The sequence below is a fragment of the Saccopteryx leptura genome, chromosome 6 (genome assembly GCF_036850995.1).
Source record: "Saccopteryx leptura isolate mSacLep1 chromosome 6, mSacLep1_pri_phased_curated, whole genome shotgun sequence".
Lineage (NCBI taxonomy): Eukaryota > Metazoa > Chordata > Mammalia > Chiroptera > Emballonuridae > Saccopteryx > Saccopteryx leptura.
In genome coordinates, this window is record NC_089508.1 from 175,026,087 (window position 1) to 175,050,672 (window position 24,586).

The 24,586-nt window shown below is 47.9% G+C and overlaps 1 protein-coding gene across 3 annotated transcripts; it reads left to right on the top strand.

Annotated features, from left to right (window-relative positions):
- The first annotated feature begins 1,220 nt into the window (after positions 1 to 1,220).
- Positions 1,221 to 16,136, top strand: SAP30L (SAP30 like). 3 transcript variants are annotated; one of them, XM_066344588.1, is made up of 5 exons: positions 1,221 to 2,077; positions 6,429 to 6,551; positions 8,771 to 8,869; positions 10,899 to 11,073; positions 15,145 to 16,136. In XM_066344588.1, the coding sequence occupies exons 1-4, from the start codon at positions 1,880 to 1,882 to the stop codon at positions 11,025 to 11,027; spliced, it is 549 nt and encodes a 182-aa protein (XP_066200685.1). In that variant the 5' UTR covers positions 1,221 to 1,879; the 3' UTR covers positions 11,028 to 11,073; positions 15,145 to 16,136. The 3 variants fall into 3 exon arrangements, with proteins under 3 accessions (XP_066200685.1, XP_066200684.1, XP_066200686.1); XM_066344589.1 differs by lacking the exon at positions 1,221 to 2,077 and adding exons at positions 3,530 to 3,967; positions 7,824 to 7,863 and having other exon boundaries at positions 10,899 to 16,136; XM_066344587.1 differs by having other exon boundaries at positions 10,899 to 16,136.
- The last annotated feature ends 8,450 nt before the right edge of the window (positions 16,137 to 24,586 follow it).

Sequence of the window (24,586 nt, forward strand, 5' to 3'; positions counted from 1 at the left end):
AGATACATTTAAGGCCACTAAGGAAAATTTAAGGTCACAGGGCATCTGCTTCTAAACATGGAAACTAGCTTTCCCTTTTTTAACAGAACAGAACCAGAAGCCTCTTCAATGCCAATTATCTAGTACTCCTGAAATAGGTACATGTGCTCACCTAACACTCCCTGACCCATCCATGTCCCCCTGGCCCCAAGAAAATGTTACCCAGCCCTAAATAATTGCATGGTTGCATGACACTGGCAAGTCCCTTGGGGCCTTTGACCCTCACTTGTCCCCAAAATGCCCAGTGGAGAGGTGGCCTGACTAGGGTGCTAGACTAGAGGATTTCCCCCATGGGCCTTTCTGGGTCTGTGAGACACTCTAGGCACCGAACCCCAAGTTCAGGGGCTTGGCAAGGCGCGGCCACCTGCTGGTAGACCGGGAGCCTTAAAGCCGTAGAAGCTGCAGCTTACAGAGCTCCAGAAGCCTCTCCTCTTCCCCGCGGTCCACCTGGCCCGACCTCCAGACCTTATCCTGGTTTCCGATTCTCCTCAGTAGAAGGATCACCCAAGCCCCTGGGGTTTCCTTCCCTCCTCCCCTTCTCTTTCCTCGTGGACCAATCCAGTCCCAGTCTCCGCAGACTGGGGTCTCCGCCACCCTTAAACATCCTACTACCTTATAAGACCCGCCATCAGACCCCCATCTCCTCTGTACGTCTTTCCACGTATCTCTACGAGTTTGTCCTCTGTCTTTCCCGTCATGACTGGCTTTCTGTCCTGTTTCACCCACCCTGCCTCGCACCGATCTGCGGGTCCTCTGGCCCCGTCCTTCATTCCACGCAGTCGGTCCCTCTCCTGACAGTACCTCTATCCCCTTTAGGTCTCCCTCATGCCCCTCCCCTTGTCAATCCTTCTGAGCCCCCGCCCACGTCTGTACTTCTGTCTGTCCCCGAATGTGATCTTCTGTTCCAGGAGCCTGGCGTTCCGTCCAGCCAGGTCCCTAGTCACCATCTCTCCCACAACCAGGACAGTCTGCGGCCGGGTTCCCCTCTCTCAACCAGGGAACTCTTCCCTCTTCCACTTTCTCTACTTTGAACCCATCCCAGCAGAGTCCAGGAAGTAGCTAGGCGCCGGGGACTGGCGGCTCTAGGACCCAATGGAGAGCGCCAGCGGCGGCGGCGGCCCCGCCCAGAGAGGAAATGCTACCAATGGCCGAGTGGAGGCGGGACTTCCGCTGTCCCGGGGTGGGCGGGGGAGCGAACTGTTGTGGTGCGGAGCGTTGAGCGGGCGGCGGCCGGGCCGCCCAGGGGCTGCCGCGGGACTCGGGGCACAGCCGAGCGGCTGCAGGGGTGGGGCGGGCCGGACGCGCTGCGGGGCCCTGGCGCCGCGGGTTCGAGGCCGGGCCCCGCGCGGGGAGGCCGCGCCACCCCGGGGGAGCTGCCCGGCGGCGAGTTTGCCCAGCAGCCGAAAGAAGGCGGGAGCCAGCGGGGGCCCTCGGAACCCTCTGGCAACCCGGCCCCGGAGACCCCGGAGAGCTGCGGCTTCCTGGGACGCCCTCCCGGACGCGCCCGCCGAAGGGTAACGGTGCTGGGCCCCCGGCAGAAGAAGCCTTCGGGTGACCCCCGGCGGGGCCCTGCGAGCCGCGGGAGCCAGCCCCGGGGCCTGGAGCCGGGAAGACAGGGGCTTTCCGGAGACGCGGGGCCGGCGGCCGGAGCGGCCGGAGCGGCCGGAGCGCGGCGCAGCGGAACCGGGCCTCCAGGGCGCGGGGCAGCGCGGCGCCTGCTCTGGAGACAGACTCCGGGACCCTCGGGTGCGGGGGCCTCGGCGACGGCCCGGCGGGGCGCGCGGCCGCGGAGTGGCCTCCGGAGGAGCCTCCCCCCGAGAGGCCGGCCCGGGACGGGGAGATGAACGGCTTTAGCACCGAGGAGGACAGCCGCGAAGGGCCCCCCGCCGCCCCCGCCGCCGCCCCGGGCTACGGCCAGAGCTGCTGCCTCATCGAGGACGGCGAGCGCTGCGTCCGGCCGGCGGGCAACGCCTCCTTCAGCAAGAGGGTCCAGAAGAGCATCTCGCAGAAGAAACTCAAGCTGGACATCGACAAGAGCGTGAGTACCCCCGCCGCGGCCGCCGGACTGCGGCGGGACTCCCGGGCCCTCCCCGCCCTGGGCCTCGCCGCCCTGGGTCTGCAGGCGGAGGAGCGGCGCGCGGGGTTTCAAAGGCCGCTTCAGCCTTGACCTGCTCCCAGTAGGATTCTGCCCAAACCCGGGACGTTAGTTAGGGCGGGGGGCTCCGAGCACCCTTCCTGCTGGGAAGGCTGACAAGTTTTTATTGGTTGAGGTATTGGAGCAAGCACGGGGGAGGAGGGGTGAAGGGACCCGGCTCCTCTCCAACTTCTCAGAGCCCTGCTATCCTTCCGAGGAGAGGCGGCAGTTACTTCCCTGTCCGCCGCGGCCTCGGCGTCTGCAGAGGGTCCCCGAGCTCGCTGCCTCGCAGGCGGCTGTAGGGAACTGGGGATTTCAAGCACGTGGCAGAAATAAGGCCAGGACCACGTCCTGGGAGGTGGCTCTTGCAGCCCCAAGTGTCTGGAAGGAAGAAAGTCAGTTTTCTTAGGGGTGTCGTCTTTAGAAATGCCCAGTAGGAGGGGTTTTCCATTTGAATAGAATTGCCCCGTGTTTTGTGCTGAACTGTAGGAAAACTTTTCCTGTGTGATTTCACTTCTTCTAGTGAACACGGTTCAAAAGAGGTGCCTATTGGCAACCAATTAGGAACTTTATAGTTTGACATCTGTTGCTGCAGCCTCTTGATTAGAAATTGGAAATGAGTTAAAGGGGTATTGAATATTCAGGTAGATCAACTAACATCCATTCTCTTTTGGGACCAAAAGTTATTCACCCCCCAGTGTTGGGGAAAATCAGAGATTGCTTGTTAAATGAAATGACTTCCAGTTTTCCATTTCTGATTTTACTGTTGAAACTAAGGCCCAGAGACAGGCAGTGAGGTGCCAGAGTTACACAGCACCCAACAGGCTGCTTAATTTCTTAAACCCATTATCTGATTTACATTCAAGCCCCATGCATAAGACTTGATTAAGTCTCTAATAAATATAAGCCTGGCCCAGCCCTTTCTTCCAATCTCTTCCCCCTCCCCGCCCTGTCTCTTCCCCCTCCCCGCCCTGATTTGTGTATGTGTGTGACAGAGTCAGAGAGAGACAGAGAGAGGGACAGACAGGCAGGAAGGGAGAGATGAGAAGCATCAATCATCAGTTTTTCATTGCGACACCTTAGTTGTTCATTGATTGCTTTCTCATATGTGCCTTGACCAGGGGGCTGCAGCAGACTGAGTGACCCCTTGCTCAAGTCAGTGACCTTGGGCTTAAGCTGGTGAGCCTTGCTCAAACCAGATGAGTCCACACAAACTGGTGACCTCGGGTTTAGAACCTGGGTCCTCTGCATCCGAGTCCAACACTCTATCCACTGCGCCACGCCTGGTGAGGCTTAAAGTTAATTATAATACATTTACAATTCTTGAATGGAAAAATGCTATTTTTAAATGGTTGGGGGAGGGGTTAATGACTTTCTTACTACAAACCTCTATCAATGAATGAATGAAGTTCATCTGGGAGCAAACAACTGTGCCTCGAGACACTAAAATGGGCTGGATTAGGACACATGTTGAAGTGAAATGCCTAATTCTCAGATAGCACTTAAACAGCCTCTTGGAAACACTGCCTGCCTTCTGCGTAGGTTGTTGGGAGCCTTTACTTGAGCAGCTTATAATATTTTCCAGTCCTTAAAAAAAGAAAGAAATTTCCAGTTCTTTTAAAGCCTTGGATGCTGTCACGTCTGAATGATTGTACTGCTGCAGTTGGGGCCCCATTTACCCAGTGACCCCACTGGAAAACGTGTGTTAAGCTTGTCGATCACTTCGCACACGCTGTCTGAAAGAAGCAGCAAAGGCAAGAAAGCAGCGAAGCCTGGCACTGGAGTGCCCAACAGGTAATTAATGCTTCTGAAGGAGTAGTTTTCGAGGTGGAATCACTCGCCATTTGTTTCAAGCGGTGGTGTAGAGTCATTATTTCTGAAAGGGATTCTATTTCATTCTCACAGGCTTGGGCAGGAATTCAAGTCTAAGAAACTGCTGTGTTACAAGAATTTTTAGCTGTTGTAGAAAATGAAACAGGAAAAATAAACACTAGAGCCCTGCTACCACCCTCCTTCCTCCCCCAAAGGCCACTGAGCTCTGAGATTTCTGAAAACCAGTATGTGCTTGAAAATGGTTAAATGGAAATAATGACTATTTGTCTTGTAAAAGGACAGCACCAAAAATGCAACTCGGGCAGTTTAACACATTCCACGCAGACATTGGCAGTGTTCTGTGATTTATTAAGATATAATGTGCTTTCAAACAGTCCTCCAATTGACATTATTTTGACTTTTTTTTCCTCCAGGAAAGTGGAAGTTGAAAATAGTATAAGGGAAATGTTGGGGTAGGAAAGGACATGTGCCAGGGATCAAAGGCCTGAGTGACCTTGGCCAGGTCATTTCCCTACTCTGGGTGGCTTCGGTTGATCCCTGTAGAAAATGAGATTGGGGCCAGTGAGGATGCACTGATGATTGCTGAGTCTCTTCCATCAAGCATTCCATTATTCTGGCGTGTCGACCTGAACTCTCCCGGCCTCAGCTTTAAGAGACCCCCCTTCTGCCTGTTGTTCCCCGACCACATTGGCCATCCAGTGAACGTGAGGAGCAGTGGGCTCTCTCAGGGTCTGCACGTGGAACCGGCTAGTGTGAGGGCCGGCTTCCTATCAGGGAAGCAGCATGTGTGTGTGTGTGTGTGTGTGTGTGTGTGTGTGTGTGTGTGTGTGTGTGTGTGTGTGCGCGTGCGCGCGCGCACGCTCTCCTTTCTGATAAAAGCATGTTGGGTAGTGTATTTATCAGCTAGGTGGGATTCTCTGGGACACTGACACATGCTGTGTTTGAATGTCCTTTGACATTTGAATCTGGCAAAGCTGTCCCAATTTGTAACCATATGTAAATGGTGACTTTTACTGGTCTAAGTTGCTTTTTGATGCAAGGGGTGCTTATGCAGATAGCACAGCATTTATTGAGCTCCTGCTGTCTACAGGACACCATCATAGTATAAAAATCACCCATGACTCACTAATCCAACCACATGAAAGTGATCATTTATCTGAATAAAAAGCAGTGTTCGTTATTTTCTCCACGAAGAGGACTGCATTAATTGATGCTGGTTTTCTTTAAGAATTTAAGGAACAAACTCAAAATCAGAAGCCTCTGGAGAACATTTGTGCAACATCTGTTTCAGTGTCAACAGCCCCAAGTCATTTACACAGGCATTCGGTTTCTGTTAGGTTTTCAAATGGTTCCTCCAGTCAACCCCAGTACCAACGTTCTTAAATGAAAACACATTCTCACATCTCAGCTGCTGTTGCTGCCCTCGCTTACTATTCTGCCTCCAACCTGTGTTAGAAAATCAGCCAAAGTATGCAGCTTCTTTTCTCTTTTTTTATTCTCCAAGTCCTTTATTGTACAATGTCATGTGGGGAGGAGGGCACCAAAGGACAACTGGGTATAGAGCGAAACAGATAAAAACATGCCAAGCGTTCTCTTTTTCCTTTCAAATCAAGCATTTATAAACAGGAGCACGCACATTGCATAAAAATAGCTTTCGAATAGTAGAGTAAGTCATCACGTTGTGCAGCTTCTGCTGCGAGGTTCCACCTGGTGAGGATTTCTGCATCTCCCTCCACTTCTCTTTGTGGGTCAGATGTAAGGTAATGCAATCATTAGAAATCGTTGCTCAGAAATAAAGTATTTCAGAGAGTTGTCATCCTGCTATCAGAATAAAAACGGTGTGTCCCGTATACCATTACCACGGTCCCTTTCCTGCTTTTCTCATTTCATCACTCCTGCAGGTCTGAAAATGTCATGTCACAGCCAGCTTCAAAAGCCTGGGAGGGCTGCGTCTTGTCTGAAGGAAGGGCAGCGCTGTTCTGATGTGCACCCGCCCCGAGCTTCTTATGCTCCTACATGGGTAGCCACTTCCACCTACTGCTGGCCACCCTGGGGCTCCTTCACGCCCCTTCTTGCTATCATCATCTGAAACTCTAGGTCATGGCTCCTCTTCCCATCTGAACACTTCCTGTCTCCCTACAAACCCTCCCTTCTCGGAAGGGACCCCCTCTGGACCGTCTCTGCTGTGGGGGTCTCTCCTTGTTTTTCCGCAGGGACTTGGTTTGTAAGACATTCCCAGTGTGGTGTAGTCTCTCTTCGTGGGCTTCTTGTTCGGCACCTCAGCAGTAAACTTCTGGAAACCGTGGCCTGCGCCTTGTTCTTCCTTCCTCTCCAATGCCTCACAAAGGAGAGAAGCCCATTAATTTGACAGATGCTATTTCCATGGAATTGGCAGCCCTGACTTTAATTTGCTTCCCACCAGGTCAGGCACCTGTATATCTGCGATTTCCACAAAAACTTCATCCAAAGTGTACGAAATAAAAGAAAGAGGAAGACAAGTGACGATGGTGGAGATTCTCCTGAGCACGACACTGACATTCCTGAGGTAACAGTCACAAAAAATCAGCTTGAGTTAGCTGGGAGAAGGGGTTCTAATCTGATCCTTACCTCTGACCTGACTTCTTTTTGTGCTAAGAAGCCATTTTAGTCCCATAGTTTTGCAGCGGTTTGTTTGAAAAGTGAATCAGAGAATCAGAGTAATGCCGACTCTGAGAGCTGAAAGCTTAGAATCTGACTGGTCTGGCTGCCCTTCATTTTCCAGACAGGCACAGGGACACAAGGTCGCACGTACCATTTGGGGGCTCCAGGCCAGTGCCCTTTTCAGTAGGCCGTGCTGTCTTCAAGAAAACCCTGACAGATGACTAAATCCAGCCACAGTGTCGAGTTGTTTTGAACTTTGTTTTGTATGTAAAGTTGGAGACTAAGTCTGCATGGTTGGGGGAAGACACTTGCCCTCTGCGTTCTGGTCTGCAAAATGAAGGTAGACGTTCTCAGTTCACACCAGTGGTTTTTCTGTCTTTCTCCGATTCCTGGTCCAGGCTTGTTCCCGAGGATCTATTCCAAAATCACTTGTACTGGACCAGGGTTCTCCACCCTGGTACTATTGACATTCGGGGCCAGATAATTCTTTGTTGGGGGGCTGTCCCGTGATTGTAGGATGTTTAGCAGCATCCCTTCATTCTACCTATTGGATGCCAGTACCACCACTCCCTGGGTCATGACGATCAAAAACTGTCTCCAGACATTGCAGATGTCGGGGGTGGGGGGGTGGAGAGGGGAGTGAAGGATCATCCCATGTTGCTAGACGATGCACTAGACGATGTGTCCTAGGCTTCTCAAACCAGAAGACTACCTCTCCTTCAAGGGGTCAGTGTCTATTAAGCAAGGATACAGGAAGGAGTATTGGCTTTTTTTTTCTATTTGAATCGTTTTTACTTAAGACTCAGCAAAGAAGATCCGTTTATAGTGTACATTGAGTATTTGATGCATGAATATTTCATAAGGCAGCTGCCTGTTAGCACTCAGTGGAAGTGACTGTAGGAACAGAAAGAGTAGGCAGGCCTCTGTCTGCAGATGAGGAAACCTTTGAAAATACAGCCGTTTCCCTCCGCCCCTCCCTGTGTCCCCCTTTTTAGCATTGGTTTAATGTGTCTTTCGATTGCCTTTAGCATTATTATATTTCATAAAGAAATGGATGTATTCAATTTCTAAATGCTTTTCACAAAAAAGAAAAAGAAAGAAAAAAAAGTTTGAGGAATGTTTTGAAAAGAGTGAAGGACTTTGGTCCCTCATATTGATCATTCATTTTGTTTTTAAGTGCTCTCCACCTGCCTGAAGCAAGAACATCTCTTTTAGAGGCAGGTAAAGGCAGCCCAACTTTCTGGGCCTTCACTGTTTCATGACTGTGCAGCTTTTCTCTCTTCCTGTGTTAGAGCAAAGGGGGGGTCCTGTCCCCTCTGTTCTCCAGTCACCTGCAGAGACCCTGACCCTAACCTGAGATTTCTACACTCGCCACAGTAGCTTTTGAGCTTTCTCTGGAGGGTTGTTAAGGATTCTAATACCGGAAGGCTGAGCCTAGGAAAGCACTATTTGAGAATAACAGGACTTCCCACTGTTCTTCACGCCCCTCTATCCAGTCGCTACCAAGCTCTGGCCTGTCTTCCTCCAGGATGTCTGTCTGGTTTCACCTTTGCTCACCATACCCGGTGTCCCTCTCTAGCCTCGCCAGCCCTCCGAAGCTCCACTTTGTCATCTCACCTCTGGATTGCTGCTCCAGCATCTTCCTCTGCCTGCTGCCCCACACTCTCCTCACCCGCCCCACCTCACCCCCTACCCATCAAACCACCACCAGATCCATCTTCCTGGAACGTCACCTGACACGCTCCGTCCAGCCTCCCTGTTTAACCCCGTCAGGATGCCTCTGAGCCCCGAGCCCATCTCTTCCATCTGGCTCCGTGCTTGCTCCTCCCCTCGTTCCCTACTCCTGCTCTGTTCCTCACTTCCTTTCTAAGCCCCGCCTCTCCTTAGCGTAAGCGTCACCGCTCTGTCAGCCTTCTGGGACCACCCCTCCCCAGTCAGAACTCTTTTTCCCACTGTTAGTGTTGTCCTCCCAGCTAGTTATTCGTCCTCAGAGGACCGTTTCTAAGGCTTCTTTGTAGTCCTTTCTACCCCCACCCCTACCTAGTGTGGTGCAAGGCACAGTGGGTTCTCAGTGAGTCGTGGCTGGTCAGGTGATGGATAATGTGTTTCTCCTCTTCCCTCCAGGTTGATCTCTTCCAGCTGCAGGTGAACACTCTACGACGTTATAAACGACACTACAAATTGCAGACCAGACCAGGCTTCAACAAGGCCCAGTTAGCAGAAGTAGGTGGACAAAATTGCGCTCTAAAAAGAGAGAGGCATCATTATGCTTCTGAGGATGACCTTGATTCTCCCTACTGCTCTGTGTGCCTGTTGATCATAATTCCCTCCATGGCTCTGGAAGCAACTTTCTGTTCCCTCTTTTGTGCAATTTAAAATCCCACAGCTTTAGATTTGGAAAGGCTCTGATCTCATAAAAGAACCCATGGCATAGAGAGAGAAATAGACTTGCTTCAAAAGACACAGCAAATGGGTGTGATTCCAGAACTGAGCCTGGAACCTCAGGGCTTCTGATTCCAAGTCCTGAGTGTCCTTCTGTTTGTTTGTTTGTGTCTTGGTTTACAAGATTCTTTAGAGATATGTTCCTTCCTGCATATCAGGTATATGGCAGATTAATCATCCTAAAACCTTTGTTTTTTTCCCTTGATTTTTTATACTCTGATGTTGGTAGTGGAAATATTTATTACAATGAATGAAGCCCAAGAAAGCTTTCTCCTGCCCTGAGTTCTAACAGTGTGGGGCCTCCTTGGCCATTTCATTATGCCGACAGCCTGGCTTGACACTTCTGTCCTGTTGGCACTTACGTGGGTGCCCTCTCGCCCCTCTGCCATTGTAGAAAATTTGGAAACTGGAGAAAAGAAAAAGACAACCCTACCGTCCAGAGATAACCGCTCTGTAGTTCTTTCTCTGCCTCTTTTTCGTCCCTAGCCACTCGGTCCATCCAGAGACAGATTCACAGCCCACTGGGTTTTGGTCTTTCCCTTTAGAGATATCCTGCTGAGCCATCATTTTTTTTCTTAAACTCTCCTTCACCAGCATCCAGATGAAACATAGGAGCACACAAGTCTGTCCCTCTTTAAGGCCGCGTGACCCATTTGCCAGTATCCACCCCTGGTGGAGGGGACAGGACGGGGCGGGGCAAGAGGAGATGTGTGTTCTCAGGACTTGTAAAGTAAAGCCAGGTTACGGGGTTTTTCTTCAAATCTGGTATGTCTTTCAAGATGAATTCTTGGGTCACACACATCTGTTCAATTGGCTGTTCATTTGACATAATTTTTTTTTTTTTTTTTTTTTTTTTCATTTTTCTGAAGCTGGAAACAGGGAGAGACAGTCAGACAGACTCCCGCATGCGCCCGACCGGGATCCACCCGGCACGCCCACCAGGGGCGACGCTCTGCCCATCCTGGGTGTCGCCATGTTGCGACCAGAGCCACTCTAGCGCCTGAGGCAGAGGCCACAGAGCCATCCCCAGCGCCCGGGCCATCTTTGCTCCAATGGAGCCTTGGCTGCGGGAGGGGAAGAGAGAGACAGAGAGGAAAGCGCGGCGGAGGGGTGGAGAAGCCAATGGGCGCTTCTCCTGTGTGCCCTGGCCGGGAATCGAACCCGGGTCCTCCGCACGCTAGGCCGACGCTCTACCGCTGAGCCAACCGGCCAGGGCTTGACATAATTTTTAAAAAGACATTTCTTTGTCAAATTCCAGGGCCTGAGAGATTATGGTAGCATCTGGTCAACCAGAGCAGTCCCAGTCTCTTCCTCATTGGGGACGACCTCGAGATTATGCCATGAGGGGGATGACCTCGAGATTATGCCATGAGGGGGACGACCTCGAGATTATGCCATGAGGGGGACGACCTCGAGAGATTATGCCATGAGGGGGACGACCTCGAGATTATGCCATGAGGGGGGTGACCTCGAGATTATGCCATGAGGGGGATGACCTCGAGATTATGCCATGAGGGGGATGACCTTGAGATTATGCCATGATGGGCAGTTGGCTGCCATTAAAATCGAACTGCACCTCGGGAGTGCTGCGGGCTAAAGACGTGCCTTTGGAAGCCTGGAAACCTGTCACCTGGGCCCAGGGAACGAAGGCCGTCCGGGTTCTGTGGCTGCGCAGGGAGTTCTGTAGTGACCCTGACCCCTCATGACTCTGACAGCAACTGCCTGCTTCCTCTTGTGCACGATTTGGAATCTGTGGCCCTGACTTATGCGTGTTTTTTGTTTTTGTTTGTTTTTGCCCGCCCCCATGTAGACTGTCAGTCGACACTTCAGAAACATACCTGTGAATGAGAAAGAGACCCTTGCCTACTTCATCTACATGGTGAAGAGCAACAAGAGCAGACTGGACCAGAAGTCAGAGGGCGGCAAGCAGCTGGAGTGAGGCTGAAGCTCGTCTCCAGGGAGGAAGTGTGATGCGTAGCACGCAGGTGGTATCTGCTACATTTAAGCCCATAAAGACTTTTAAGTTTTATTATAAATAAAAAAGTTGAATGATAAATACTGTAAATCTTTTTGGTCAGGAGGATTATAGTCTCCTGATTCAGCATGTGTATACAAAGACTTTCTTTTAAGGCATCTACTGGGCTAAAAGAAAAGATCATAAAAAGAATTACAGAACAACTATGTATTGCAGCATTCAGGAAAGCACTGAGTCAGTGCTACTGGAAGTGAGAGATGACAGAGACTTGGGTAGTCACATGTAATCCCACGCGGCCACGTGTGTGAGGAGCCCGGGAATAGCAGGGTCCAGGGGACGGTGGCGGTGTGTGAGCAGGCCGAGTGTGCTGGGCACACGGTGGCCCTGCCTTGTCGCAGCCTTTGTCTTTTGTCAGCAAATCAGTTTGACCCTGGTCCCCCTGTGGTCCTCTGCCTTGCACACAGTAGGCACTCTGTCAGTATTCGTTGGCTACTTGAGCTGTCACTAACAGTGCCAGCCTTGTGACATGCTTCATGCCTCTAGTTTATGAGACCTCTGCCGTTTCTGTGGTTGACCACTCAGCTTCTGAGTGTGGAGGAAATCCCGACTCACCAACAAGACAGACCAAATGAGTCCTTGAGGACGGTCACATCTGCCAAGCTGTGTCTGGTGGTGCCAGAAACAGATGCATAGGCCCTTTGCACACCCCTCCACACTTCACTCTTTGGGGTGTATTATGTATCATATACATATTATGTATCATAATACGCAATGATTTCAGCCATTCTCCTGGGCCATAAATGCTTTGGCAAATGGAGATGCTTAGTGGTCTGGGGCTCATGTTTTCAGAAGTACCAATCCATAGTTCACAACCACCAAGAAAGCTGCCAAGGACCACGTGATTCCTGCTCAGAGGTCCAGCTTGGGGGAGAAAGGCTGACTGGCCATGGCGCCCTGGGCTTGGGGTCAGTGACAAATTATGGATTTGGGCAACAGAGACCAGTGCCAGCTGATGCTCATTTTTATGAGCAGTTTGCCTCCCTTTTAGGGAGAAAGATTGCTAAATGGTTTTTTTAACTATTAATAATTACCTGATTTTTTTTTTTATGTTCAAAAACTCAGCTTCCTCTATCTAATTATGTCACAGCCAAAGTATCCTTTGAAAACAAAGCTTTATATCCAAAAGTCTGCTTTTCCAAAATTTTCCAATCAGTGTGTTGGGGGCATAGGGTGTGCACAGGGAATGGGAGAAAAAGGGAAGAAAAGGACACGGATGCTCATTTCGGACCATCTTGACATACACTGTGGTCGAAAGTATCATTTTCTTACTCGGTTTTAAATCTGAGTTCTTTCTTAAGCCTTAAATAGCAAAAGGAGCTATGGACAGCCTGGCCTGGCAGAGTTTTCATGTCTCAAAGATGGCTTGATCCTGAGTGTAACAGAAATCCGAATGAAAATCCCCGCTGAGCAGTGTGGCGGCCTCGTTCTGCGGAGCCGAGTACCCTGCTTCCTGTAGCCTGGGGGCGGGGCCACCACTAGCACCAAAACGCAGTGTGCTCCATCGCAGCAAAGCTTGCTCCAGTGTCCAGAATGCATGCCTAGCAGATCGCAGCCTTTTTAAATATGTGTAAAGGACTGTACATAGAACATACTCTAGACTCTGAGGGGTCTTATTTTAATACACCTGGCTGTGGGTGGCAGTCAGGACGCTCTGAGTGTTTCGGTCATTCAGATCCAGTGTGTGTGTATGTAGACTGTCTCACTTCTTATAGCTGAAGGATGTTGATGTGTAGGCATCAAGAAGGCTCAAAGGTGTGTGACTTATCTAGGTTTTATTTCTGAAAGGCTGAACTAGAAAGGCTTTGATGGTGTCCAACACCAAGCCTCCTTTGTCAGGGGGCATTTTTTCTCATCAGGTTGGAGTTTGAGGGCAGCTTGGCCTGTAGGTGAAGACATTGGAAACCTGTCTGGAAGTGTCCCCATCTAATTGAGAAAGAAGGTATATTTTTCTGATGTTTAAACCAAAATAATGGATGTGTAGGGCATGTCACTGTTTTTCTAACAGCAGATCTGTTTTCCCAGTTGAGAGAGACAGCAGTACATTTCTGTAGGAGAATGCGTGGGGTTAGGACCCATCTGTTCAAGTGTGTCTGTAAGAATACTTTTGTTCCAAAGTGGAGCCCAGGGAAGCTTTCCACCTCCAGCCAGATGCTCTGTGCACTTGAGTGCATGCCGTCTTTCCCCTAAAGAGAGCTGCTTGTGGAGAGTGGAGACTGTGGGTGTCTTTTTCACCTTTGAAAACACGTCAGGTGAGAGAAAAGACAAAGCTGTCCGAACTTACTTTTGTCTTGTGTGAAGAAGTCTGTTCTTTCATCAAACCACTAAACCACTTGCCTTAGTCTCTTCTGCAGTTTCCCGTGGCTTCTCTGTGGGCAGGAGACTTCTGCCTGTTGGAAACGGCCAGGCTCTCCGAAGCAGCTGGGCCTGGCTTCAGGGAGCAGTGGGTTCTGGGAAAGCAGTGTTCGTCTTGGCTACCTGCGTTTTTATGCCACCAGGTTAAGGACTCATGCTTCTTTCCACCTGTAACATTGCAACATTGCCTTCTCTCCTCTTGGTGCTCCTGGGCAAACTGGAATTTAAGATAGAACTGGTGTTGTCTTCTTAAGAGTATGGTTCCTGCCTCAGTCCCAGCCTGGTGTGGTTCTTCATATGGCCCGAAGCTTGTCACATGGAAATGCCAATATCCTGCTATTCATGTTGCTTCATTTTAAGGCTTTAAAAGCAAATAAACTTCTTATTTCAACAAATAAACTCTAAAGTTGGCAACAGCACCTGGAAACGATTATAACTGAACCCCATGAAAGATCAAAACTAAGGAATCAAGACTGGTGTTGTCAAATGAAGAAGAATTTCACTTACATGTGATAGACACCAAATCGCTAGACGTTCCTATCATGGCTACATATTCACTGCTAGCCGTCCAGAGACCAGATAGTAATCGTTGTTTGCAGTTGGAATGTCGCGTCTAACCCTGGCATTTCAGCTGTTTATTTTGGGGGAACCTCTTTGTCACTATCCTACGGGATAGCTGCCTGGTAGAAGGGAGAAGGTAGGAAAAGAAGCTTACTCTGGGGGCCTTGCCTATTGAAATAGGCTGTCCCAGTCCACAGTAGTTGCTTCATGAAAATCATCTGCAAGCTCTCAGTCATTATAATGACAAGATCTAAAAGTTGGGAAAGGGGCTTTCAGTCATCCAATCCAGCCTCCCCATCGGTGCTAACATTCTGCCTACAACGATCCCACCTAGGGTATGAGCAGCCTGGGCTTAAACACCTCTAAGGACAGAGAACTCACTACCTCGTGGGAGTATCTGGTTCTATCTTTGTAAACCTCTGGCTTTTCTACGTTCTCTGTAACTTCCATCTGAGTCTCTGCCCAGTGTGGGTCACATGGAACAAGTTGCTCTTCTTGGCCAAGGACCTCATTGCTGACACTGTCCCAGGGCATAGCAACTGTCTTTTGAAATGGAGCAGCTAGCAAATAGATACTTTGTTGTCCTGACTGTCCACCCCGCTGAGTTTTGGTGCACTTAGTTCCTTGTTGGAGAATGTTGAGGGAACCCATCAGCCTGGTTGCTCTCACTTGTCCTTGCCGAAGTTGGCAGAGGGTATCAGCGGAGGTGGGCGTGCTATTGGCCTGATGAAAAAACCTGAGACAGAGGAAGCCTTAGTTCTGTGTTTGCCCCACAAAAACTGATGCTCACATCACTTACGGAAAACTTTAGCTAGAAAATTTTTAAATGTTCCCCTGTGGAGTGTTAAGTTTCCATGGCTGCTGAGGGCTTGTACCTTAAGATTCCAACAAGTATTTCAAATACTGTTTTTACCAAGAAAATACTGCCTAGGAACTTGGGGGAGTCAGGGCCGTGCCATACTTTCAAGCTTGAACATTCTACATGGTTGCTATTGTCCAATTCAGTTTTAGAGAGGGAGAAACTAAAATTAAAAAAAACTCCCTGGGTCACATGGCATTATCTGGACTAACCTCTCCTCCTCCTGCCTTCTCCCTTTCTGACTTGCAGCATGACCCTAATGCAGTCCAGAATGACCTGCTTTGGATTCTTGAGATCTTACAGCCGAGCGGAGGTTCCCAAGCCCCGCCTGCAGAACTCCAGATTGAGGGAATGACTAGGAAAGCAGTCAGTGCTGAGTTTTGCAAAAACAAGTGGAAAGGACAAACAGAACTAGCTTATAATTGAAGACCATGGTTCAGAAGTGCTGGCAGGAGATGTAGTGTTGTCCTAGAACCTAAATTCTCATGAAATGGGCTTGCTCCGTGACCTGTTGGTCAGACTTCCACCTTTCAGGTTTTCCTTGGAGCTTGTGTGATTCCGTTGGCCCTAACTGGCCAGACACAGCTCTGCGGCCTGTGATTCACAGCCTTGTAGCCTGTTACTGAGCTAAGCAGTTGAACTGAAGGACAGGTGAGTTCGAGATCATGCCCTGGGAAGCATGGTGCTTTAGGGGTGCCTTTTTATTCCTTTCATGTTATTACTGACTGTTTCCAAGTTTATGGTCAGGAAGGTAAAGGTGATCTGGTGTTTTCAGGTAGACTACAGACTAGGGCAGGGTGGGACCTTTTCTTAAGATAGAAATGTCTACAATCAGTCATTTCATCTAGCTTGCATCTTGAAACACAAACCCTTCCATTGCTTTCACTTAATGGACACGTCTTTGCCAATGACAGGTTGTACAGGATCCCTGCTTTACATTTCTTCTATTTGTTAAGCCCATTGGAGTGTTTTGGGGGGTGGGTTTTCTTTCCATTTTGTAACTGCCTTATTGCAAAGCAAGTGCCCTTCCATTCCAGGCCTCCTCATATTGTACATGTTTCCTGCCAAACTTGGGGGATCATTTGTATTTTAATTTTGTAATCTATGGCTCTGTACTGTTGAAAGGCTCTCAATTCTGTGGGGTCTCCTTAGTAATGTATGTGACTTTTCATGTTGCAATATCACACAGATGGGACGGCCCAACCTTCGTTCTTAATAAACGATCTGAATGAGTAACAAGAGACACACTCCGTTGTTCTCTTTGAATGTCCACGTGGAGTTCGGGTGCTTTCACTTTCTCACTTGGCCCCTGGCTGCGTAGATCAGTGATTGATGACAGCGGTCTTTCCTCCTGGCTGCGAGGACTGGCTCCTCCGCTCCCCCGTTCGGTCCCAGTGCACGCCAAGTGAGTGTCGATCACAGAAGGTTGGGCGCTGGGTCTAGACCTGCTCTCCCGCTCACTCACATGGAGAGACTGCGCTTCAACAGCCCGATCTGAAGCCTGGATGCTGCATAGCATAACAGACACCCTCAGCAAATAGCTTCCCTCTCTGGGTCTTCGGTTATCCATCTATAACGGGTCGGGAACCTTTTTGGCTGAGAGAGCCATGAACGCCACATATTTTAAAATGTAATTTTGTGAAAGCCATACAACGACCCGTGTATGTTACGCATTATCCAATAAAAATTTGGTGTTGTCCTGGAGGACAGCTGTGATTGGCTCCAGCCACCTGCAACCATGAACATGAGCGGTAGGAAATGAATGGATTGTAATACATGAGAATGTTTTATATTTTTAATGTTATTTTTTTTATTAAAGATTTGTCTGCGAGCCAGATGCAGCCATCAAAAGAGCCACATCTGGCTCGCGAGCCATAGATTCCCGACCCCTGGTCTATAAAATGAGAGTTCTAAGTAAACTGGAAGAAGATCTGCAAATTGAAATTATGCAGGGGGCGTGCTGCAAACTGGGAACTTCTGGTTTCTTCTAGGGGCAACCGCTCCTCGGCTCCAGCCTGGTGTTCCACGTGAGAATGCTAGCTTGGTGTGGCCTGTTCTCGCAGTTTGAAAAGAGGAGCTGGAAATGTAGACCTTTATGTAAATAATTTACCTCAGTGTTTAAATTTAACAGTAGGTACAGAGTTCTTGTTAGAAATCTCTGTCCCCATCACCTGCCAAGCCATCCACTGAATTAGAATCCGCCTTTTAACCAAGTCCCCTGACATAAAGGGTTATCGGACTGAGCTTGATTGGTGGAGGTCCATGAGGCCCATTGGATGAAGCCCCCTGCCCAGCCAAGCCTCAGTCTGACTCAGGTCTTTCACTTCAAATCTGTCACTAGTGTCACTTAAAGCACACCTCTGTCCTCAGCAGCATGAAAGAAAGAAATGCAATAAGTATTTTTTATTAGCTAGAATACATGCTAGCTCTAAAACTGTAAGCAGCATCAAAATTTACAGTGTCCTCCCTCCTCCCCTCCTGTCCTCCCCTGTCAGTAGTGTAGAGAGTGACTGTTCAGGAAGCATTTGGGGGCAAGGAGGGCGGGGAGTCTGGCTGTCACTGTGATTAATGATGGATGTTGCTGAAGGCCATCACTTAGAGCATCACTTAGAACCTGGTCCCTCCTGCCCACTAGGGGGCGTTCCAGCTTTCATGGTGGGCAGTAGTGGAGCAACCAAAAGTATAAATAAAAAAGTAGATTTAACTATAGTAAGTTATTTTATAAATATTTATTCTTCCAAACTTAGCGAAAATCCAACATAAAGTACTTGGTAAGTAATTATTATTATATGCTTTACCTTGCTGTAACTCTGCTTTATAAATTTTATAAAGTGAAGTTACTTTGCTACTTTATAAGTCACCGTTACTGTGGAACCGGTGGGCAGTTAGAAAATTTTACTACTGACAGAGATACAAAAGTGGGCGGTAGGTATAAAAAGGTTGACTACCCCTGACTTAAGGATCCCTTAAAGTTGATTTCCTTCAGAAAGCAAAGGAAGTTCCAATTTTCATAACTTGTTGCCCTTTCAATTGAGGTGTAACATAAATTCCTTCCGCTCTGCAGTCTGCTGCCCTCCTGTTCTTTCATGTCCGACTGCTGAGGGTTGCCCCACGTCCTCACCCATCACCCACTGAGCCTCAAAGGCATGCTTTGTCCCCAAGCTTCCCCAAACAGGCTGACCCTGTCTGAAGTCAACCTCCTTTAAGAATGCACAGACATCGGTTGTCATGGAAGGATGAACCCACATCTGAATGTATCATTAGAAGTTTCATGGGAACCAGACACTTATTTTTCAAAATAGGCCTTTGGAATATTGAATATCAGATCATCTGTGGTTCAGTGTTTTTGAAAGAGCCACTTCCTGGGTCCCCGTGCCAGATTCTCAGAAGGGAAAGCTCAGAGGCTGAATTTCAGGAATGTAAATCTAATTTTCCCAGGTAAGACTCAAGCCCAAAAAGTTGAGCACTCGTCGGGTCTAGGGGTTTCCCGGTCCAGCAGCTTCAACCTCATCTGGATTCTGGTTAAAAGTTCCCAGTGAGAATTGCTAAAAGAATCTCCAGAAGTGGAACCCAGGAACTACTTTTACAAAATCTGGGGAACTTGTATGCACATCCAGGTTTAGAAAGCACTGAGTCCAACTCCCTAAGAGCCAGGGAGCTATGTTCAAGCCCAGACAGCTCAGAAGTGTCAGAGGCTGAGCAACTACAGTGACGTGCACAGCCACGAAGACCCTGTCGAGATGAAGCATTCCAGTGGGTGATCTTCAGTCTGCATAAAACCAGAGTGAAAATAACCCTCATTTTCTAGCACAGTGCCTGGCATGTAGAAGGACACACAATGTCTGAATTGAATCTTCCATTTATGTAACAGTTTTTTAGTATATAAATACCTTTAATATCCAGAAATAATAGCCATATAAGTGTAGTATGCATGCCAGACACATTACAGGTTTTACAGTTTGCATTGATTCATCTGATCTTACCACAATCATATGAAGTAGGAACTATTATTAACTCCAATTTACAGAGGTGTAAATGCAGCAAGGCTGAGGAACTTGCCCAAGTAAGAGAGCTAGAGGCACTCCCAGGATTGGGTCATCTGGTCCTAGGGCACGCCAACCCCACCGTCAAAGGATTCAGGAATGTCACGCTTCGAAGCAGGGCAGCCACAACACTCACCCTTGTCCCCATCAACTGAATTTACTAAACTTTAATGAGGGATTCCTAGAAGTCACTAAGACTCGAGTTAGGAAATTTAATAGGGTTTAATGGAGGTTAACAAGGTACATCCAACTTTCCAGCCAGGTTTTAACTTACCAGACCTGAACAGAGATTAACAAGCCCAGGAGGTGTAAAGGCACCTGCATGATTTAAAGGGGTTAATGAAACTGTCAGAGGTTGGCCGAGAGGGACAGAGCTGGAGCGTGCCACTGTTAAAGAGTCAATCTGGTTGAAGTCAACAGACATTTATGAAACAGCTGACGCCTGCCCTGTCCTTCCCAGGGCACCACGAGAGTAGCAAATAAGAGAAGGCCACAACCAACATGCCAACCACGGTGGGGTTTGAAGTCTTACTTTCTCCTCTGTGCTTTTCTGGTATTCTCCAAATTGTTTCCAATGGGCCTGAACCATTTTCACCAAATCTATAAAATAGCAAAGCAATATTTTTAAGTGCCCTCAAAACATATACACTCCGCTTGCATAAAGTTACATATTCCTAAAACCTGTAGAAAACAGAGAAGTAAAAGACAATAACATGAACTTAAATTTGAGTGGTACTTAATTGTTGTAAAAGACGATCACCCATTAGCTCCATGGGTGCTGTGACACTACAAAATAGTAACATACAGCTCACACTGGTGAGTGGGGAAATCAAAGTACATTCTCATCTTCTGCCTTCCAGATGGGTGCTGGGTTTTTTTCACTGAGCACTTACTATGTGATAGGTCCAGTGTTAAGCACTTGACATGCCTTAGGACCCTATCAGTACGATTATTCTCTGTATATTGTAGACAAGAAAACAGAAGTTGAGAAAGGGGAATGGCTTGTCCAAGGTCATCAGAAAGTCGTGAGGATGAGAGTCAAACACAGGTCCTTCTGACCCCAGAAGCCACTGTGCCTGCTGCCTACTAATTGAAGAAGCTAGTATCTCATGGGAGTATTTTAGAACAGGGAAGAACTGGAAACAACCTGTATGTCAAATAATTGGGGACCGGTTTTAAAACGATTATACTTTTATATAATTATATGTGTCAAAATTGTAAAATAATAATGACAGAACACTTCCATCAGTTTAGAAATACTAGCTATATATACTATATATGTATACAAATTTTACGAGTATGAATATATACAACGTGGGAGTGCAGTTATATATCACATGTATACACCTAGATGTATACACATGTATGCACAAATGCCTGCATATGTGACTATGGCCACATCTGTAGGCATATCAAAGAATCTCTTTACCAACTCTGTATATAACCATACTACATCTGTAGCTACAGGATTCAGAGTAAGGGTAAAATAGGAAGAAAAAAGGCTTTCTGAAAAGCAAGGGAATGTCCTGGAAGAAGAGGCTCCTATGCAGGCCCATGAAGGAGACGGAAGCTTTGGCAGGAGACAGAGGGTGAGGGGAAGTCCAGTCCGGAGCAGAAAGCCTCAGATGCCCAAGTGAGGAGCTTGCACGTGGAGTCACCAAACCTACTATTATTAAAAACCAATCCAAACAACGAATGTGGTCAAGAAAATGCGTGTCTGTGGTGGGCCGGCTGCCTGAGAGAAACTGAACACGGACCCTGTCCTCCAGGACCAGGGAATTTCAGAGCAGTTAATACCCCGAGACAGCTAAAAATGCCAGGCCCTGCGATGAAGTCTCGGAGCCCAACGCATGGAGCTGTGCGTGCGTGCACACAAGCGTGCGTGCGTGCGTAATAGGCTGCCTTCTTAGAGAAGCCAATGAGGCTTAGCAAATGTAACGAGTTTAATTAAGGCGGCTAAGGAGACTTCCTTAGGGCTCCTGGCCACCAGCAGGGATGGGCTCTGCTAAGTGAGGAGACTTGTGTTAAGCCAGACCCTCCGAGGATCCTGCTAGGAGATGTCCACATGCAGGAGTGGCACGGGCTTCAGGGGCAGCAGTGCAGTCAGCTGGGCAGGGGTCAGACTCAGCCATGCCAACAGCCACAGCCTGAAGGTGGAGTCGTATCTAAGGAAGCTTAGCGAAGCCCAGTTACTGACAAGCCCATCCTGCCAGTAGGGTTTACCTTAACTAGATGAGGTTGAACTTGGCTGAGACAATTTTAACAGTTCCAAGGCTGTTCCTCCACCTTCGGCGGTAAGAGTCTTTTATTTCTGGTTTCTAATGCCATTTTCAAACGCATTCTATTTGTGTTTCCCTCTAGGAATATTTCCCAAGCAGTCGGGATGACATACCTGCAGAAATAATAGCTATTATTTGTTAAACACCTACTGGGTGCCTGACAATGTGGTAGAATATTTTTTCTATTCTGTTACTGTTTATATAGCCCGTATTCCTCAGACAAACCTGCCAACAAGCGATAATCCCTCACTTCCAGGTGGGGAAACTCAGGCTCAGAGTAATTAGATGGCATAGAGGTATCAGGATGAGCCAGAATTTGAAACCAAACCATTCTGACTCTTCTGTGTACCATGCGACCTCTACCGCAGAGAGAAGTAGAATAATGACAGTATGGGGAAGGTGGCAGGGTAGCGAAAAGCTGTTACAGCTCAGGATCCAGCGGTCTGAAGTAGTCAGTGCAGGGGGAAACAGCCATCTGCATGCCGTTAGCCCCGTGCAGTAGTGGCAAAAGGGTTTTGAGTTACCAGAAGATTATGTTTTGTTCAGTGGCTCCTATACGAGAAGCAGAAGAAAATACGTGATGCATTTTAGACTTTACGTAATTGGGGAACACAGACTCCTGTCCCAAAGTGCCTTTAGGGAAGAAAGCTTCAGAGATCTTGGATTGTAAAACCCCAACCTCCCTCAGGAGTTATGCTCCTGCCCAGGACTCCTGGCTCTGTGACCCCTCTCTGTCTCCCTGAACTGAAAAAGAAGTTAGAAAAAGTGTGCCTGGCGCTCTCCAGTCATTCTGCACAGCGCGGAGTTTGGAGACCTGGCTCATTTCTCTCCACAAAACACAGAGGGAATGTGGCCACCAGGTGGCGCCCTCCTCTTAGGCATTGGCAGCCCCAGACTACATGGGAAGGCTGAGGGGCATTTTCTGTCCCTCTCACAGATGCAACGTTTGATGAATGCATTGATTCATACTGTTCTAAAAATACAGACAGTCAAAGCAGGAAGGTACTTAGATCTCTGGTCCCACCTTCTGTTTTACAGATAACACCAGGGTCCATTAAGGGCACTAAAATACCCAAGTTCATGCAGAAGGCTGAACCCCCTCCTCTTGACCTCTATGTCTAGTGCCCCTTCCACTGCACCACACCTTCCACTGTTCTCACACTCCCATGAACACCCCCCACATCCTACCATTGGACTGCCAGAGTACTACCCTGAGCCACGAGCTGGGGCTCAGGTAGCTGGGGAAGGCCATCTTCCCTTCCCATGACCTGCCATTCCTGGTTGCTTCCAAATCAGGCCCAGCCCAAACTACAAGAGCAGTAATAGTACATCATGTTGATCACAGTCTATCCTGGGCCAGGCTAAGAGCTTTGGGATCTTCACAACTCTGTGAGCTGCTCTGCTTTCCTTTTTACAGAAGAGGGCTCTGGGGCTCAGAGAGGTTAATAAACCTGCCCAATGTCACACAGCTCATCTAACCAAGCTCATCTGGGTGCCAGACCAGACCTCCCTGTTGACCTCGGCCCCTTCCCTGGGCTATATTCTCTATGTTTTAAAACCCTTTCAAAGACTTGTTCCTATTTTAGCCTGGCAAGATTTCTGTGGGTTGAGGAACGGTTTTGTTAGCCCATCTTAGAAATTAGAAAACTGGAACCCAAGAGGATGATTGGCCCGAGGTCACCTGAATTTGGATCTGGAACCCCTAAAGGACCCTCCATAGCTCACTGTCCAACCACAGTCCTCAAATGTCTCTGGAAGTCATGGGATTCAGCAGCTAAAAGATGTTTGGGAGACAGATGGGTCGGGGTCTACAAGCAAAGCCTGCCGCTTAATCGTTATGTAACTGTGAACAAATTACCTTCAGTGGTTGTTCAAAGGGGGTCAGTGAGCCCATATATATTGAGCACTGCTGCCTGATACACAGTAAATGGTTAGTAAATGGCGGCTATTTATTGATACGATTAAATAAAGCTGTGTGTTTTATATTCCTGCTACATGAGCCTTAAGACCTGCATTGTTCAATATGGCAGCCATTAGCCACACGTAGCTATTGAATGTTTGCAGTGTGGTACAATCTGAGATGTGCTTTAAGTATAAAACACGCCCCCAATTTTGAAGGCTTAGTATGAAAAAAAAAAAAAGTAAAATATCTTATTAACAATCTTATATTGACTACATGTTGAAAGTATATTTTAAACATTCAATCAAATGAATATATAATATATAAATATCATAACATATATTATTACATTTCATTTCATCTGGTTTTCTTTACTTTTTTAATGTGGCTTCTAAAGAAATTGTAATTACATACATAGCTCGCATTTGTGACTTGCATTATATTTCAACTGTATAGCACTGCCTCATATGGTTTCAAGGTTCAACTGCTATCGCCTGCCTGCCCCTCAGTTTACCTTCATGATTTGGAATGTGAGGGCTTTGAACCAGGAATCCACTCACTGGCTGTGTGCCCTTGGACAAGTCACAACAACCTTCTGTGCCTGTCAGAAATATGTCCTACCTTTCCAAAACATGTAGGCAAACAAGCCGAAATAAATCCTTAATGCCTTACAAGGTTATCGTGAGGGTTAAGGAAAGTAATAAGAGGAGCTCTGCAGCGGACCACCTTGCGTCCTCTGCCCAGCTTATCTCATTCAATCCTCACACACCCAGGAAGTCCAGGCAATGCTCTCTCCCATTTTGTAGATAAGAAAATGGAGGCTCAGGAACATATATGGGATCTCTTGGCCACTGAATTGTTCTTTATCCTTCACTAGGAGTCAAAGGTGTTAAGTAGACAAAAGAAAGAGGGATACAACTCCCTGTGTGACCTTGGGCAAAGTTCCCCTTTTGGGGCCTCAGTTTTCCCTTCTGTAAAATGAGGGACATGTTTGGATAGTGAGTAAGGGTCTTTGAAGTCCTAGTGTTATGGGGTGCTTTGAACATTTCAGTGAACCTTAAGGCTTCTGGAACTCCTTGGAAGTCCAATGCCTTCCGTTGTCCATTCTGTGGGGATAAATGTGTATTTCTGTTTGTTTTAATAACATTCGTAGGAGCTTTATATAGTGTCTATGTCTGCTTACATTAGACGCTGTGTATTATAGTTAAGAGTCTTTCACTATTTCCCATATAAACCTTGTTTTTTATGGGTTTGGGAGAGCTCAGCTGTAAAAACTCACTCTGCTAAAAAAAAAATTTTTTTTTTTCAAACAAATTAGGTTTAAATCAGGAGACTGGTTTCAGACACTTTAGAGCCTGCATATTTTTTCTTCCCAGTCACTTTTCATTTAAAAATGAGATTGGCTGATTTCTTAGTTTCGTTTCTTTTATGAGGATTTAGCAAGACCATAAGCTTAACTGTTAGTTGCA